The sequence below is a fragment of the Phyllostomus discolor genome, chromosome 1 (genome assembly GCF_004126475.2).
Source record: "Phyllostomus discolor isolate MPI-MPIP mPhyDis1 chromosome 1, mPhyDis1.pri.v3, whole genome shotgun sequence".
Classification (NCBI taxonomy): domain Eukaryota; kingdom Metazoa; phylum Chordata; class Mammalia; order Chiroptera; family Phyllostomidae; genus Phyllostomus; species Phyllostomus discolor.
The window spans coordinates 32928538-32942774 of record NC_040903.2 but is presented as its reverse complement, the minus strand read 5'-3'; the positions used below and the strand labels follow the sequence as shown (position 1 = coordinate 32942774).

Below are 14237 nucleotides of genomic sequence, written 5' to 3'. Positions count from 1 at the left end.
GAAGTGTGTTAACTGTCCTGTAGATCCTGGAATCCTAAGCTAGTTGTGGGAATGCCGAGAAACAAACTTCATGGTACTACAGAATCTCTAAAATGTTCAGGAATTGAAAAGTACTCTTTATTTCTGCAAATAGGAGTGAGGGTAGGACTGAAAACAGGATGATTCATTAAAAATATTTTTTGGAAGTAACTCTATAAATCATTTTCCTGACTGGAAACCCAGGTAACTACCTCTTCCTTATCATAGCTGAAGACTAGAGATTTATTCTCTAGCAAGAATAAAATAGAGACACATAAAAAATAGTTGGGAATGGGGTACCATATTAGCAATAAGGAGGTTAAGAACCTGGGCTACCAGATTTTTATAATTTTCAGTCAGTAGTTTAGAAGGTTTTTTTCTGTGGGGATTATAAACAGCCTAAGACAAAAGATCTGAAGACACTGATACTAAAAACTGCTCCCAAAGAAATATTCCAGTCTGATATTTCTGCAATAAAGTTCACAGTCAACAAGCCTTATCACATAGACCTTTAGTGATTTTTTTTTAGTACCCTACCCTTAAATATGAGCCTGTGGCCAGAGGTCACTAGATAATTTAGGAAAGCCTCTTATGTGAGATTCCAAGACCGTACCAAAGAGAAAATGCCAAATTAGGGGAAGTAGAGAACAGGTTGGTTGGTAAAAATTGAAAGAAACACAAAACTATAATAGTTTCAATTATAATAGCATAAACAATAAAATATATTAAAAAATAGTTTCAGAGAGGTAAGAGATGCTGAATCTATGAAAAAGAAAATAAGAAATGGAATCAGAAATGAAAATCTCAGTGGAAACACTGAAAAATAATATTTATGCTTTGAAAGTAAAGAAAAAATGGGAGGAAAAAATAAAATTGGAGCAACTGTCCAAGATCTTTAATATTCAATAATAATAGGAATTCACAAAGAGAATTGAATAATAAAAGGGAGAAATAGACAATTGGGAATGATGTAACAAAACTCTTTAGAATTAGAGGACACAAGTTTCCAGGTATTGGGTTGCCCAAAATGTTCATTTAGTTTTTTCCGTACTATTGCTCTATTAGTGCTTAGTTGTCTTTAACTTATTGGAAACATTTTTGTTAGATTGTATTGTGACAGCTGTCATTTCAGTGTGCATTTAGAAAACTCACTCAAAATTGGTAAATTTTTGTGCAGCTATTTTAATGTTGAAGATGGAAGAAAATATACAACATTTTCAGCATATTATGCTTAGTTATTTCAAGAAAGGTGAAAACACAACTGAAAAGCAACAGAAAATTAGTGCAGTGTATGGAGAAGGTGCTGTGACTGATCAAACATATCAAAGTAGTTTGTGAAGTTTCCTGATACTATGGACATTTTGGCCAAATAATTCTTTGCTGTGGGGCTGTCTTATGCATTGGGAGATGTTTAGCAGCACCCCTGGCCTCTACCCAGTATAGCAGGAGATAGTCAACATACTCATAGTACCCAAATCAAAAAGATTATTGGTAAAAATGAAAAATGTGTCTTTTATGGGAAAAACTAAATAGAGTTTTCTGTCACCGAATACACAGAGCCCATAGCATGACCAATATAGATAGGAAAATTAGTCTAAAATATGGCATCGCTGTTAAATTTTAAAACAAAGGGAGCTCCCAGAATAAGTGAAATAGTGGGTCACATATAAAGGATCAGTAGTCATAATGAATTTGGGATTTCTGATAACCACATTGGAAACTAGTGGGAAACAGAGCCTTCATAATTCTGAGGGAAAAATGATTTCAGACTCAATATTTAATATTCAGCCAAACAGATGGTTAAGAATAGACTAATGACAATTTTTAGACTTGCATTGCCTCAAGAAATTGCATCTGCCATTTCTGTTTTCTTGGGCAGTTATTGTAGAAGGTGCTGAACAAAAATAAAGAAGGAAACTAAAGATGAAGCCATACAAGAAACAGGGAATGCAACTTAAGTAGAGACCCAGGAAACTACCAGGAAGATAGTGATTAGTGATCCCAAGATTACAGTTGGTCACCAGTCACAGAGAACATACAGTGCCAGTAGGAATAGGTCAGAGGGTGCCAAAGAAACAGCTATGAGAAGATTAAATTGATAGAATGCATGATGTGTTCAGCAATATGAAGAATAGATTTAGATAGGGAAGAGTTTGGGGCAGTGTTGGTGATAAGTATATAGAAAGCCAGGTAAATAAAAAACAATAGGACAATTTTTAACCTTAGGGAAAACTACTCAGAAAGAGAAACTAATTGTAGTATACCATATGACCTTGCTGTGATTTACATTTACAGAGTCATTAATAATACTAACTCTGAATATAACCACCTAGCCAAAATTATGATATTGGGAATTTGGGCAAGTATGCATGTGTTTGAGGCCAAGATGGGGGAGTGGAAGAGAGCTAAATTCTTATTTCCTTAGTGGACTTCAATAGCTGATGCCTAAAAAAATACAACACTATTGGACAACTCAAATTGGGACTGTGTAGGCACCCTACCTAAAATAAGAACAAATCAAGAAGTAACAAAATACAGATATTAGAGATGGGGACTTAACTACCAAAGAAACAAAGAGATGAAAGTAGGAAATGTGAATGAGAGGACTTTGAATTTTTAGTATGTCCTATAACATCACCCTTTGGATGCTTTAAACTGTGAACATGTGTATATTGGTGAAAAAAAGCTTGTAAACACTAAATTTTAAAATAAGAAAGAGAGGCCTGGCTGGCATAGCTCAGTGGATTGAGTGCAGGCTGCAGACCAAAGCATCGCAGGTTAGATTCCCGGTTAGGGCACATGCCTGGGTTGCAGGCCACAGCCCCAGTGGGGAGCCATGTGAGAGGCAACCACACATTGATATTTCTCTCTCTCTCTTTTTCCCTCTCTTCCCCTCTCTAAAAATAAATAAAAATAAAATCTTTAAAAAAGAAAAAAAAGAAACCGTATTTAAAAAAATAAATAAAATAAGAAAGAGAATGGAATTCAAGATGTTGAAACAACAATAACACACAACTCTGACAATCAGTTTTCTAGTGAAAGGGGACAGAAAAGGAAGGCAGCACCTGAAGGGGGTTGGTGAGTCACGGGAGCTTTTTATTTTATTTTTTTTATGGTAAAATACTAAGATGTTGATCAGATTAATCCAATTATAAAGGGAGAATTTAGAGATGTAGTATTGGAAAGCCTTGAGAGGTGACAGCAGATGGTGTTTCAGAAAACATGTAGTATCATGTCATTAGATACTGCACAGTTTATTTTTAATATAGAATATGTCATTTTGTATATAAGGGTTATTTTCCAAAGATGGAATGTCAGGCACTGAGATTTTCTGTTAATTATTTATAGTGTTCCATGCTGATTTAAAAACATACCTGCTTCTATATTTAGCAAGTTTTAGCTTGTTTATAAACTTACTTAATTACTAATACCTCCCCATGGGATAAATATTTTTTTAAAGGTAGAAAAGGGTAAAGGGGGGCTAAATAGTGATGGAAGAAGACTTGACTTGATGTGATAATTACACAATATAATATACAGATGATTGTAGAATTGTACACCTAAAATCTATAGAATTTTATTAACCAGTAAAACCTTTGTGGAACCCTATCACCCACAGAATAAAATTCAAGCTCCTTAGCAAAGCATATGAGGAACATCTGCTATTTTGGATACAACCAGCCTTGCTTCACCGTATACTACCTGCACATTTACCCCATCTCTACTGGGCTTCTCAATTTCTCCACCTCCACTTAAAAAAAAAAGCTTATTTTCAAAATGTTTATAAAAGACTTATGCTGCCCTTGGGCTTCATTGTTATAAAATAGTAACTAATGTGGTGCTTACTCATCTGGAAAGTCATATCACTGAATGACTTTGAACTCAAGTTGCTTATGTAAAGGAACACTTGATTCCTAGCTGTAACTTGATCTTTTATAATTTAATTTGTGAACTTTGGATTTCAGTGACTCTAACTGGTCCTTTCAAAAACATATTGCATGCCATGCTGGCCTTTTAACGTCAGTATTTAAGAAAAAATACTTTTTATAATAAAACAATCTATGTTAGATTGTATACTTGAAATTCCTTGCTATATGTAGGGACATTGCATTGTCCCTAAAACTGAATTCTCAGAATCCATAGTGTGGGCAAGTGTGACTGGCTCGTCCTTTTGTCCTGAAAGTGTAAGTCTTAGGGCAGTCGTCACACAGGATTTTTGTCTGTTCCCCCATTACCACTTTATTTTCTTAAAATTAACTTGACACCATTTAAAGAAGTCAAGAGGGATCTTCTAACAATTGGTCCAGAGTTCTTAGGCCTGTTTCACTTTTGCCCTTACCTTTCCCTTAAATATGTCTGTCAGTTGGCTGGAAAAGATTTTGTACCAGACTGTTAGACATATAGTCTCACATTGTTCAGTTAGCCCGACAACAAATAATGTTTGAAGAATATTGTTAACACTAATAGTAAAATAGCCTAATATAGCATTGGTCTGTATCTTTAAACCATTTTGTATGCATTCTTCTCACAGTCAGCATGGCCCTTCCTACAGTCTAAACTCTAATTCTTGGAGTCCTTTATTAATTTTCTAGTTTGCCCTGTTTTACCTTTTGATAATTAAATAAGCATATATTCTATGCCATACAAAGTTCAGATCTGGCCTTTTAACTTTAAACCACAACTGTTCTTTTTCAAATCACTGAAATTGGCATTTTTACCTTCGTACTGTTCTTTTTGTTCCAGTGATGGAACCCCTCTCTGTTGTTATTACCAGGATGATCATCAGTATGTTTTTTGGACCAGAGAGCTGTACTTAAGTGATCTTTAAAGTCTCTTCTGACACTAAAATTCTGTAATTCCTGTGTTCCATCTGCTGGTGTCAGTCCAGACATTTAAAATGAGTATTTATCCTGGTGCTAGTTCTTTTTAGTTTTACCATGGGGGAATCACTAATTTTCTTTTAAGAAGTCTTAGTGCTTCACATTCTCACTTCTGCAGCCATAACCACACGGGCAATGCAGCATCATTTATTCAGGGTTATTCTCTCTTCCTCTCATGAATGTACATTTGAAAATGATAAAATATTTTAGAATCTCATGTTCTTAGAATACTTTTAATCTTAACTGGTTTAGTTAGTATAACATACTAACTTACACTAGCTTCTAAATTTTAAATAAAAATATAATAAAAGAATTTTTTTATGCCTCAAAACTTTTATGGTATTAGAATTAAGGTGGTTTTTCAACATTTAACTTATGACTATAGGACAAAGCATCTTGTATGGATTAAACCTTCCTTACACTTTTGAAATACTGTAGATAATAAAGAGACAAATTTTAGGCTTATGATTCAGTTCTAAAACAGTCAATCTTAATTTTTTAAATGTGAGTGTAAGACTCTTTGGTCCTTTACTTGCTCTCACCACTACCAGGCATATCCTCTCTTTATGCTCTAGTGATTAAACCTTTAAGTTGTTAACATGCCTAGATTTTTCTCTAAAGAAAATGCTAATCCTTTTAAAGTGTCTCAGTGTGATGCTACTTCATCTCACAAAGGTTGTGCCTTTGCAAATTGCTATTCTTGTGACTTGGAATTATTTCAACTATGACCTCTTACTGTCCTCTATTCTGTTATTTCTGAAACTTAAATGGTGATAGAAGTCTCCTGGGGACTTTGTTAAAATGTCACTCTGATTCAGAAGTACTGGGGTGGGGCCCAAGATTCTGTCTTTGAACAAGCTCACAGATATAACTGATGCTGATGGTCTCTGGATCATATTTTAGTAATAACAATGTAGACTGTCTGGCAAACTCACTGTTGTCGAAGAGTATGTCCTCTGACTCCTCCCTCTGTACCATCATTATTCCTTTTATTATAGTTATGTAGTTATATCTCCCTATTTAATTCAAAATTTTTGCCCAGGACAGTGTCTTTCATTTTTATATTCCCAAAGCTTACCATACTGTATCATAAAATAAGCTTGCAATAAATGTTTATTGCTGATTAGATGGTGTTATTGTAGCCTATTTATAGTTACTAGTCTAATACATTGGGTTGTCCAAAGAGTTTATTTCCGTAAGATGGCTCTAGTAGTGCTTAGTTATCGTTAATGTCATTAGAAATAAGTTTGTTAGATTGTATTGTGACAGCTGTCATATCAGTGTGCATTTAAAAACAACTTATCAGAATTGGTGAATTTTTGTGTAGCCATTTTAATATTGAAGATGGAAGAAAATATGCAACATTTTTGGCATATTATGCTTTTATTATTTCAGGAAAGGTAGAGAATGCAAAAAAAAGATTTGTGCAGTGTACGGAGAAGGTTCTGTGACTGATCAAATGTGTCAATCACACAGGAGATAGCTGACATACTCAAAATATCCAAAACAATAAAGTTATTGGTGAAAATGAAAAATGTGTTTTTTAGTGTCGCAGGTTTGATTCCCAGTCAAGGTACATGCCTGGGTTGCAGGCCATGACCCCCAGCAACCACACATTGATGTTTCTCTCTCTCTCTTTCTCCCTCCCTTCCCTCTCTAAAATAAATAAATAAATAAATAAATAATCTTTTAAAAAAAGAAAAGAAAAATGTGTTTTTTATTTTATGGACAAAAACCACCCAAACTTTTTGGCCAACCCAATCTATGAGTATTAAGCATAGCTTTTAAATTTTGATTATTTTATAGTACAAAGAAAATGAATTGTGAACTTCAGTTTTTTCCTGTAGTCCTTTTTGAGAAGGAAAAAAGGGCTCAAATGTGCCCCAGCTAAGCTGCTTGCTTGAAAGTGTTTCAGCTGTTAGTACAAATAAAAATATTTTGAAGTCTCTATAACAACATATAGTGTTTCTCAATATTACTATGTTTGCAGATTAAGTTTTTTAGAAAACTAACAACTTATTTTTCTTTCCATCCTAGGAGAAGTACAAATGTCTACCACGAGACGAAAACGTAATATGTTATGTTGTTTACCGTAAGCTGTAGTAAAATGAGCTCGATTGTTGACAGGTATGTTTTTTGTTTTTTTTTGAGACTCTTATTTTAAATTATAAAGCTATTTTAAAATTCACTATTAGAGTAATGGTCTATATCAAACTGATAAAAGTAGTTTTATGTTTAAATGTAATTATTATTGCATTTAATTTCTGTATCGAGCAACCACAGTGTAATAGTAACGTGTGTTAATATTGTCTAGAGCCAAAGTCAACAGTGTATAGCTTGTGTCCTAAGTGGGTCTTTGAACTATTATTTTGGGCGATTTGGTCAGAGCTGCTCTGACAGAAATTGTGACAATTGTAAATGTTCCATGGTACCTTCTGGAATCATCTATCTCCTTATGTCTTGTCCTTTTTCTCCTTATTTATTTATTGATGCTAACTCCATTCTAAGCATTTTAGCATTTGTGACTGATAAGAGGTAATTGTAATTAGGATTTCATTAAATTTTAATCTTTAAATCTTGCTTTTGGAAAAAAGATAAATCTCCATGTTTCCTTTATTTTAATCATTGATTTTTACATTTTAACCTCTCTGATACTGGGATTCATCTTACAATTGGCTTGTCATGGTTTAGTTGGTAACATTTTTTTTCTTTCCAAGTAGTACATAAGATACTGATAAGTAATGAGTATACTTAAATTTCATGAAATGCATAACATTTTAAGCAACTATTTGATAGCTAATGTGCAGGGTACTTTTTTATATGTTATTTATTTAAACTCATATTATCTCATGAGATTTCACAGGTGAGGAAAAACTATAAGTTAGAGAGTGCACATAGTTAAGCGATGAACAGGAATTATGTTGGTCTGCCTGACATTATAAAGCTCCTGTGCTTTTTATTACAGTGTACTGTGTGATTCTTTCGTATGGCATTCTTTAAGAGTTTTGTAGTAGAGTTGTATACAGAAGTGACTTTCGACATGTGGGGACAGGCCTTCTTCCTTTTCTATGAGATAAATAGTGAAGATATATACTGTACCAGAACTTGAGTCCTAAGAGGCAAGGAGATTTCCTTAGAGAAGCCTGCTTGTACCACTCATAGATTTGGCATATGCCATACTTTCAGATGGGATCTGTGGGTAGGCTTCTCCTCAGAAAGGATGTTTCTTCACTGCTCCTGAAAGATTAAATATGATTTGGGCATTATACTTCTGAGTGATTGCCAGTTCCCACTGTAGACACGATCACATCTGTGTGTTTAGACTTGAGGCAACAGTTCTTAATATACGTTCATCTCATCTCTGAATATGATGAAAGTTATGGACTCTCTTCTCAATAAAATGCATATACATACAGAACTGTTCATAAATTTCAGTGCATTCATTGAACCTCCAAAGTCCATAGTGGACCTCTATGATACCACATTTGCAGATGATCTCAACAGTGGGTATAACATATACTTTATAGGACTTCATAGGCTACAGGAAGGTGTGTTTAAAGGAGTGAATAGTGAATTGGTGTAAAACCTCACAAATCAGCTGAAACTATTTAATATTGCTCCTTAGGTTACGATTTCATGTTAGAATGCTGTTCCCCTAGATATTCCCATAACCAACTTTTTCTTGTTACTTAGAACTCAGCTTAAATGTTCCCTACCTCAATAAGTCCTTCCTTAACCCCTCAGACTAAAGCAACCACCTAGTAACTAAAACATCACCCCCTTTTTAAAAAATAAAACTTGTCATATGTTTTTGTGTTGATTTGTCTCTTTTGGCTAGAAAATGAGCTGTAGAGAGCAGTGACCTACCTGCATGGCTGGTTAACTGTTCCATAACCACATCCAAAACAGAACCTGGCCTATGAATGCTAATAAGTGTTTTGTCAAATGAGTCAGTAATGAATGAAAATGTATTATGCTAGACATTGAGCTATTATGCTAGATATTGTGGTAGATATCTTAAAGCAGTGGTTTAAGTTATTGTGCTAAATATTGTGTTGTTTATGAGTGATTTATGGTTTATAAATTGAATACCTCAGAAAATAAATTTTGTAACTGTTCTTATAATTAAAAATAGTTTCAAGTGAATCACTTTATAAAATGGAAAAATATACTGACTTTCTATAGGTTTTCAGTGGTTACTGAAAATTTGAAACAAGATATTTAACATATAATTAAATTAAATTCTGGTTTCATATGTTGTATGTAGTATAGCTAAGTAAGTAGTTTTTAAATTCACATTTGTAACAGTTTTAAAATATAATAAAAATGGCTAACTTTAATTTTCTAAAATTTATTGGAGAACAGGTTAGTAGTTACAGAATTTGAATTTGTGCACTTTATAAAACTCTAGTATATAATTGATTTGATTCACATGTCATTTTCGTGTTGCTGTTGCTTAATGAGTCTGTTCTTATTTTTTTTTTTTTTGCCCACTTTCTTTTTAGAGATGATGGTAGTCTTTTTGATGGATTGGTGGAAGAAGATGACAAGGACAAAGCAAAAAGGTAGCTCAACTTAAGATGTAAAATAGTAAATAATTGAATAATAAGTAATAGTAAAAATAGTAAATCACTGATTTTCAGAAGTTCTCTGCCTTAAAACTTAGTGTTCAATAACTAGGTGGGAGAGCTTGGAATTCAGTATCCAGTTTATAAGTTAAACAATCTTCTAGATGTGCTCTTCTCATCAAATCATATTATGGGTACATAGTATCTCCATGTCATCATTAGGGATGTTAACCTTCATCACTTGGCTAAAATAGGGTTTGCCTGGATTCACCATTGTAGTTACTATTTTTCTCTTAACATACTCAATTTTTTGGAAGTAAGTTAAGTGTAGCCTACCTTCAGAGTAGGAATTAGGGGAATTAAGCTTTACCTCTACATGTATTTGCAATTCTTCTGTAAAAATAAACTCTTTGCTATTTATTTGTATCTATATGAACTTAAATATATTTATTTTATACTGTAGGTTCTACTTCAGTGCTATTTTATTTATTTTTTGCTCAAATTATTCTAGCCTTGGCCATTGGGAGGTCTTTCGTGGTTGGCTCCTGTATGTTTTGACATACCTCCAGTCTTCAGTAGAAGGGAAAGCAGATAATTGAGATAGGGAGGGAAGAATTATTGGAGAGGTATCATTAAGTAGTTGGGGGAATGGGATCCAGAGCCAGGGTGGTGACAGTTGAGGCTTTGACCTTAAATGGGGATCTTGACAGTTAATAATAGTACCAAGAGGAGGGTCCAGGTAGCAGTATAGCCAAGTTTGTAGTCATTGAGAGTGAGCTGTAAATACTTGGGTCTTTTCCAGCCATGTTGACCTCTGTAGGTACATAGGCAAGGGTAGAGGTATTGTAGCATTACACACAGATACAAAAGATAAACATGTAATACATAGTAGTTCCTAAATGTATTTAGCAAAATAAAAGGTATTTCAATGAGGAAAATATTCACAGTAACCACATAAGTTGCTAAATACTTTAATGAATGATTAAAATACAAGTATATCTAAGATTTTGAGGGAAGTTGTAACTTTCTTCATGAAAATAAAAAGACCTGTATTGGAAGCTAAAAAATATATGGGACACCCCTTATCCATTAACCTCAGTGTAGTGGAGAAAAGTTCTTATAAAATCATCAGGGTAGAGATAAAGTCTCTAAGATGGGAATCATTAGTTTTTCCTGAATGAAAAGGCAGAACTCTAAGGAATCGACCTGGACAATCTTAAGGGCCAAGTTTATAGATGGATAAAGTAAGCTAAGGGTATTCTATTTGCAAAGACACGTATTTTAGTAAACCGAAAATACTATTGCTGTGGGAAGCCTTGGAGAAAGAGGAGGAATCCTGTAATGATGCTGTCAGAATTAAATGGGGCCACACTGAACTTTTTGACTAAAAACAATGATGAGTTAAAGACCTTACTGTTGAACCCGGAAGAATGGGAGTTCTGTAGTTATCCCCCAAATGGAGCATCTGTGACCTGTTATCAGTGAGGTCATTCTGAGAACTAATTACTTCCAACCTGAATGTACTATGAAGTAAAAAGTTTGCTTTAATGGGTGTGGTCCAATGGTAGAGTTGACAAGGATATTTGCTTTCTGTATATTTTCTTGTCCTGAAATCAAAATGCCTGATTTGAATTATTACTTCGTGGTAGCTCTATGACCCTAGGCACATTTTTCTTTATGCCTGAGTTGTCACACCTGTAAAATTGAAAATAATGAAGCCTACCTCGAAGGAATTAAATGAGATTTCGTGACCATTTACTAGCACCTGGCACATAAATACACAACAAATACTGGCTGCTATCTTTACTCCCCCGCCATGTGTTCAGTTGTTTCATATATAGATGTTTATCTCTTATTTACTCTTTTCTAGAAGAATGTAACTAGATCCAAATATCAAACTACCTCATGTATGTAAAAGCCCATGTCACAATATCTAAATTCTACCCAAAACAAATATTATATTTTATATTTCACATTGATAGACAGCATTGTTAGCAACTTGGGACTCCTTAGATTTCCCCTTTTGCTTCTCCACTCCAAACTGAATCGGATTTACCAAGAATTGGTAGTTCTGCCTCTTAACCCTCAGATTCACACTGCTCTGTTAACAGTGCCCTTGCCATGATTTGTAGGTTAGGAAATTGCAGTTACCTCCTAAGTGGTCATCTGGCTGCCAGTCTTTTTTGGCATATGGTAGGTTTTTAATAGTATTTGCTAGAGGAATTTGTTTTGCCAAGCATTGATCCTTTCATCAGTCTGATGCCAGAATAGTCTTATTAAGCAATTCTAGCCATGTCATTTCTTTCTTTAAAACCTTTCAGTGCCTTCCCGTGGCTTTCATGATTAAACTCAAATTCTTTTATGTAGCATAAAACATTATGATTTTTGTTCAGTGCTTTATACTCTGACGCACCCCCTAACTCCACTGTACTTGTACACTCTACACTTGGGCCTGTGCACTGGCCACATTAGCCCTGCTGAACTGCTTGTGCAGGTTTCCTGTGCCTGGAGTGCCCTGCGCATAGCCCCACTACCATCTCTTTCTCACATAGTCTCCAGGACTCAGGTCGGCACAGCTGGATGCCATCCCTGGGTCCTTTGACTTTCCTTAGGAATTCGGTGACTTTTTAAATTTTTATTAAATTTGTTGGGGTGACATTGGTAATGAAATTATGTAAGTTTCTAGTGTACAATTCTATAATACATAGTTTCCAAAGGAATTAGGTGAATTTCTTGGGAGGGATATTTTTCTCCAGTATCCCTAGCCCTTACTAGCACAGTCTCTGTCACTATAGCTAGCATTCACTGTCTGATGGGGGTCTGATGCAGGAGTCAGTTAACACCTATTATGTTTCTTAAAAATTTTGAATGATTGTATTTTTCCCCAGTACTAATATAGAATAAATGCTAGTTCTTTATGGGAAAACAAACAAAAAATACATAAAGTTGCCATCTGACATTTTGGGAAGGTAGTACACTGAAACAAAAACTGAATTCTGAAGTCTAACTTCACAAAGCAGATAATTAGAGGTATTACAAAATGGCAAATTAATTGTACTGTATTATACTTGTCTCAAGAGGTCTCTGTGCAACTAAGTATTTGTTTACTGGTTACTGCTTCACATAGATTATTAGTAATTATTCATTTAGCACATGTATTTTGAATGTTTCCTGTTTGTTAGATGTTATGCTTAAGTGCTTAGATTAGGGGTGTCAAACTCATTTTCACAGGGGGCCATATCAGCCTCACGGTTGCCTTCAAAGGGCTGAATGTAATTTTAGGACTGTATAAATGTAACTACTCCTTAACAGTTAAGGGAGAGCTCTGTGCTGCTGCCAGGTAGAAACAAGGTGCAGGGTCGGATAAAACAAAGTGGAGGGCTGGATTCGGGCCATGAGCCTTGTGTTTGCTGCTAGTGGCTTAGGGAAAAAAATTGGACCTCTTTTATCAATGGGCCCATGGCCTGATGGAGAGGCAGATACGCAAACAAATGATTACAGCTCTGTATTGGAACTGGGCTATAGGAATAAAGAGGAAGAATGTGTGGGTAAGCATCAGGGTAGGAAGATTTTCCTTTTTAGATTTGCTTGTAATATAAAACTTGGAGGAGATGGATAACTCTTTTCTCTTCAACAATTTTTAATCATTTATATTTATACATTTTATATACTTTTATAAAATGTATCTCAGTAATATTTATGACAACCTTATAAGAAAAATCAAATTCTTGGTAAGTATTAGAGTAAATAAAACCTGAGATGTGAATGTAGTTTGTCTTATTGACATTTTCATAAAAACATGTATGCCAAATGTTTAACATACAGAAGTTTCTTTAGTGATAAACAAGAAAAAGTATTGCCCGTGTTTACTGTATATTGTTGGTGAATTAGGTATTTATTACCATCAACATTAACAGGAGAACATGTTGTGTGGTTGTGTCCAAATTGAGCATTGTGTTATACTCTTTGTGTAATTAAATGGATTGTTTGAAAACTACTTATTTAATTTTTTTATTTCATCAGAGTATCTAGAAACAAATCTGAAAAGAAACGTAGAGATCAATTTAATGTTCTCATTAAAGAATTGGGATCCATGCTTCCTGGTAATGCTAGAAAGATGGACAAATCTACCGTTCTGCAGAAGAGCATTGATTTTTTACGAAAACATAAAGGTAAATTGTTAACTTTGTAAAATGGATTTTTTTTTAAACAACAGACTTCCCTTAAAGCATAACGAGATAGAATCTTGGCAGTGATGCTTAAGGTTGGATGCTTCACAACTTTTTTTTTTTTTTTTTAAAGAGAAAAAAATCAGTTGCTTTTTAAAGATTTTCTGGCATGTTTTTTCTTTTATTCAACAAACATTTACTTAGTGCCTAGTATATTGTATCCTAAATTCTCATGGCACAGAGTAGCAACAGTCCTGGTCCTCAAGTAACTCAAGCCAAGGGAGACAAACATCTAAACAGCTAATTACAGGACAAATAATTACAAAGGGTAGAGTGCTTGTGAACCTTAAACTTGTTAGGAAAACACAGAGGAAAGAATGTGTCAGGGAAGGCTTAAAAACAGTTAATTTTTTCAACTGAGTTTTCCTTTAAGATTAAGGAAAACAGCATTTCACACAGAGGAAATAGCAGGTGCAAAAGCAGAGAAACAGGGAAAGTTCAGTGCAACTGGAGCATAGTTTGAGTTGGAAAGCTACTGGCACATGTAAAAGAAAGGCAAGTGCCAGATTGTAAGGGCCTTATATGTCATTTTAAAACATCGT

At 34.4% G+C, this 14237-nt stretch overlaps 1 protein-coding gene across 13 annotated transcripts in view; it reads left to right on the top strand.

Moving 5' to 3' along the window:
- Positions 1-14237, top strand: part of CLOCK (clock circadian regulator) — a 117529-nt gene that overhangs the window by 50502 nt on the left and 52790 nt on the right. For 12 of the 13 annotated variants that reach the window (XM_036020733.1, XM_036020721.1, XM_036020752.1 and 9 more), the window contains 3 exons: positions 6936-7025; positions 9404-9463; positions 13490-13638. In XM_036020733.1, the coding sequence (XP_035876626.1) occupies positions 6979-7025; positions 9404-9463; positions 13490-13638 (256 nt within the window). In that variant the 5' untranslated portion in view covers positions 6936-6978. Of the gene's footprint in view, positions 1-6935; positions 7026-9403; positions 9464-13489; positions 13639-14237 lie in introns of those variants that run through there. The other variant, XM_036020761.1, reaches the window with a different exon arrangement.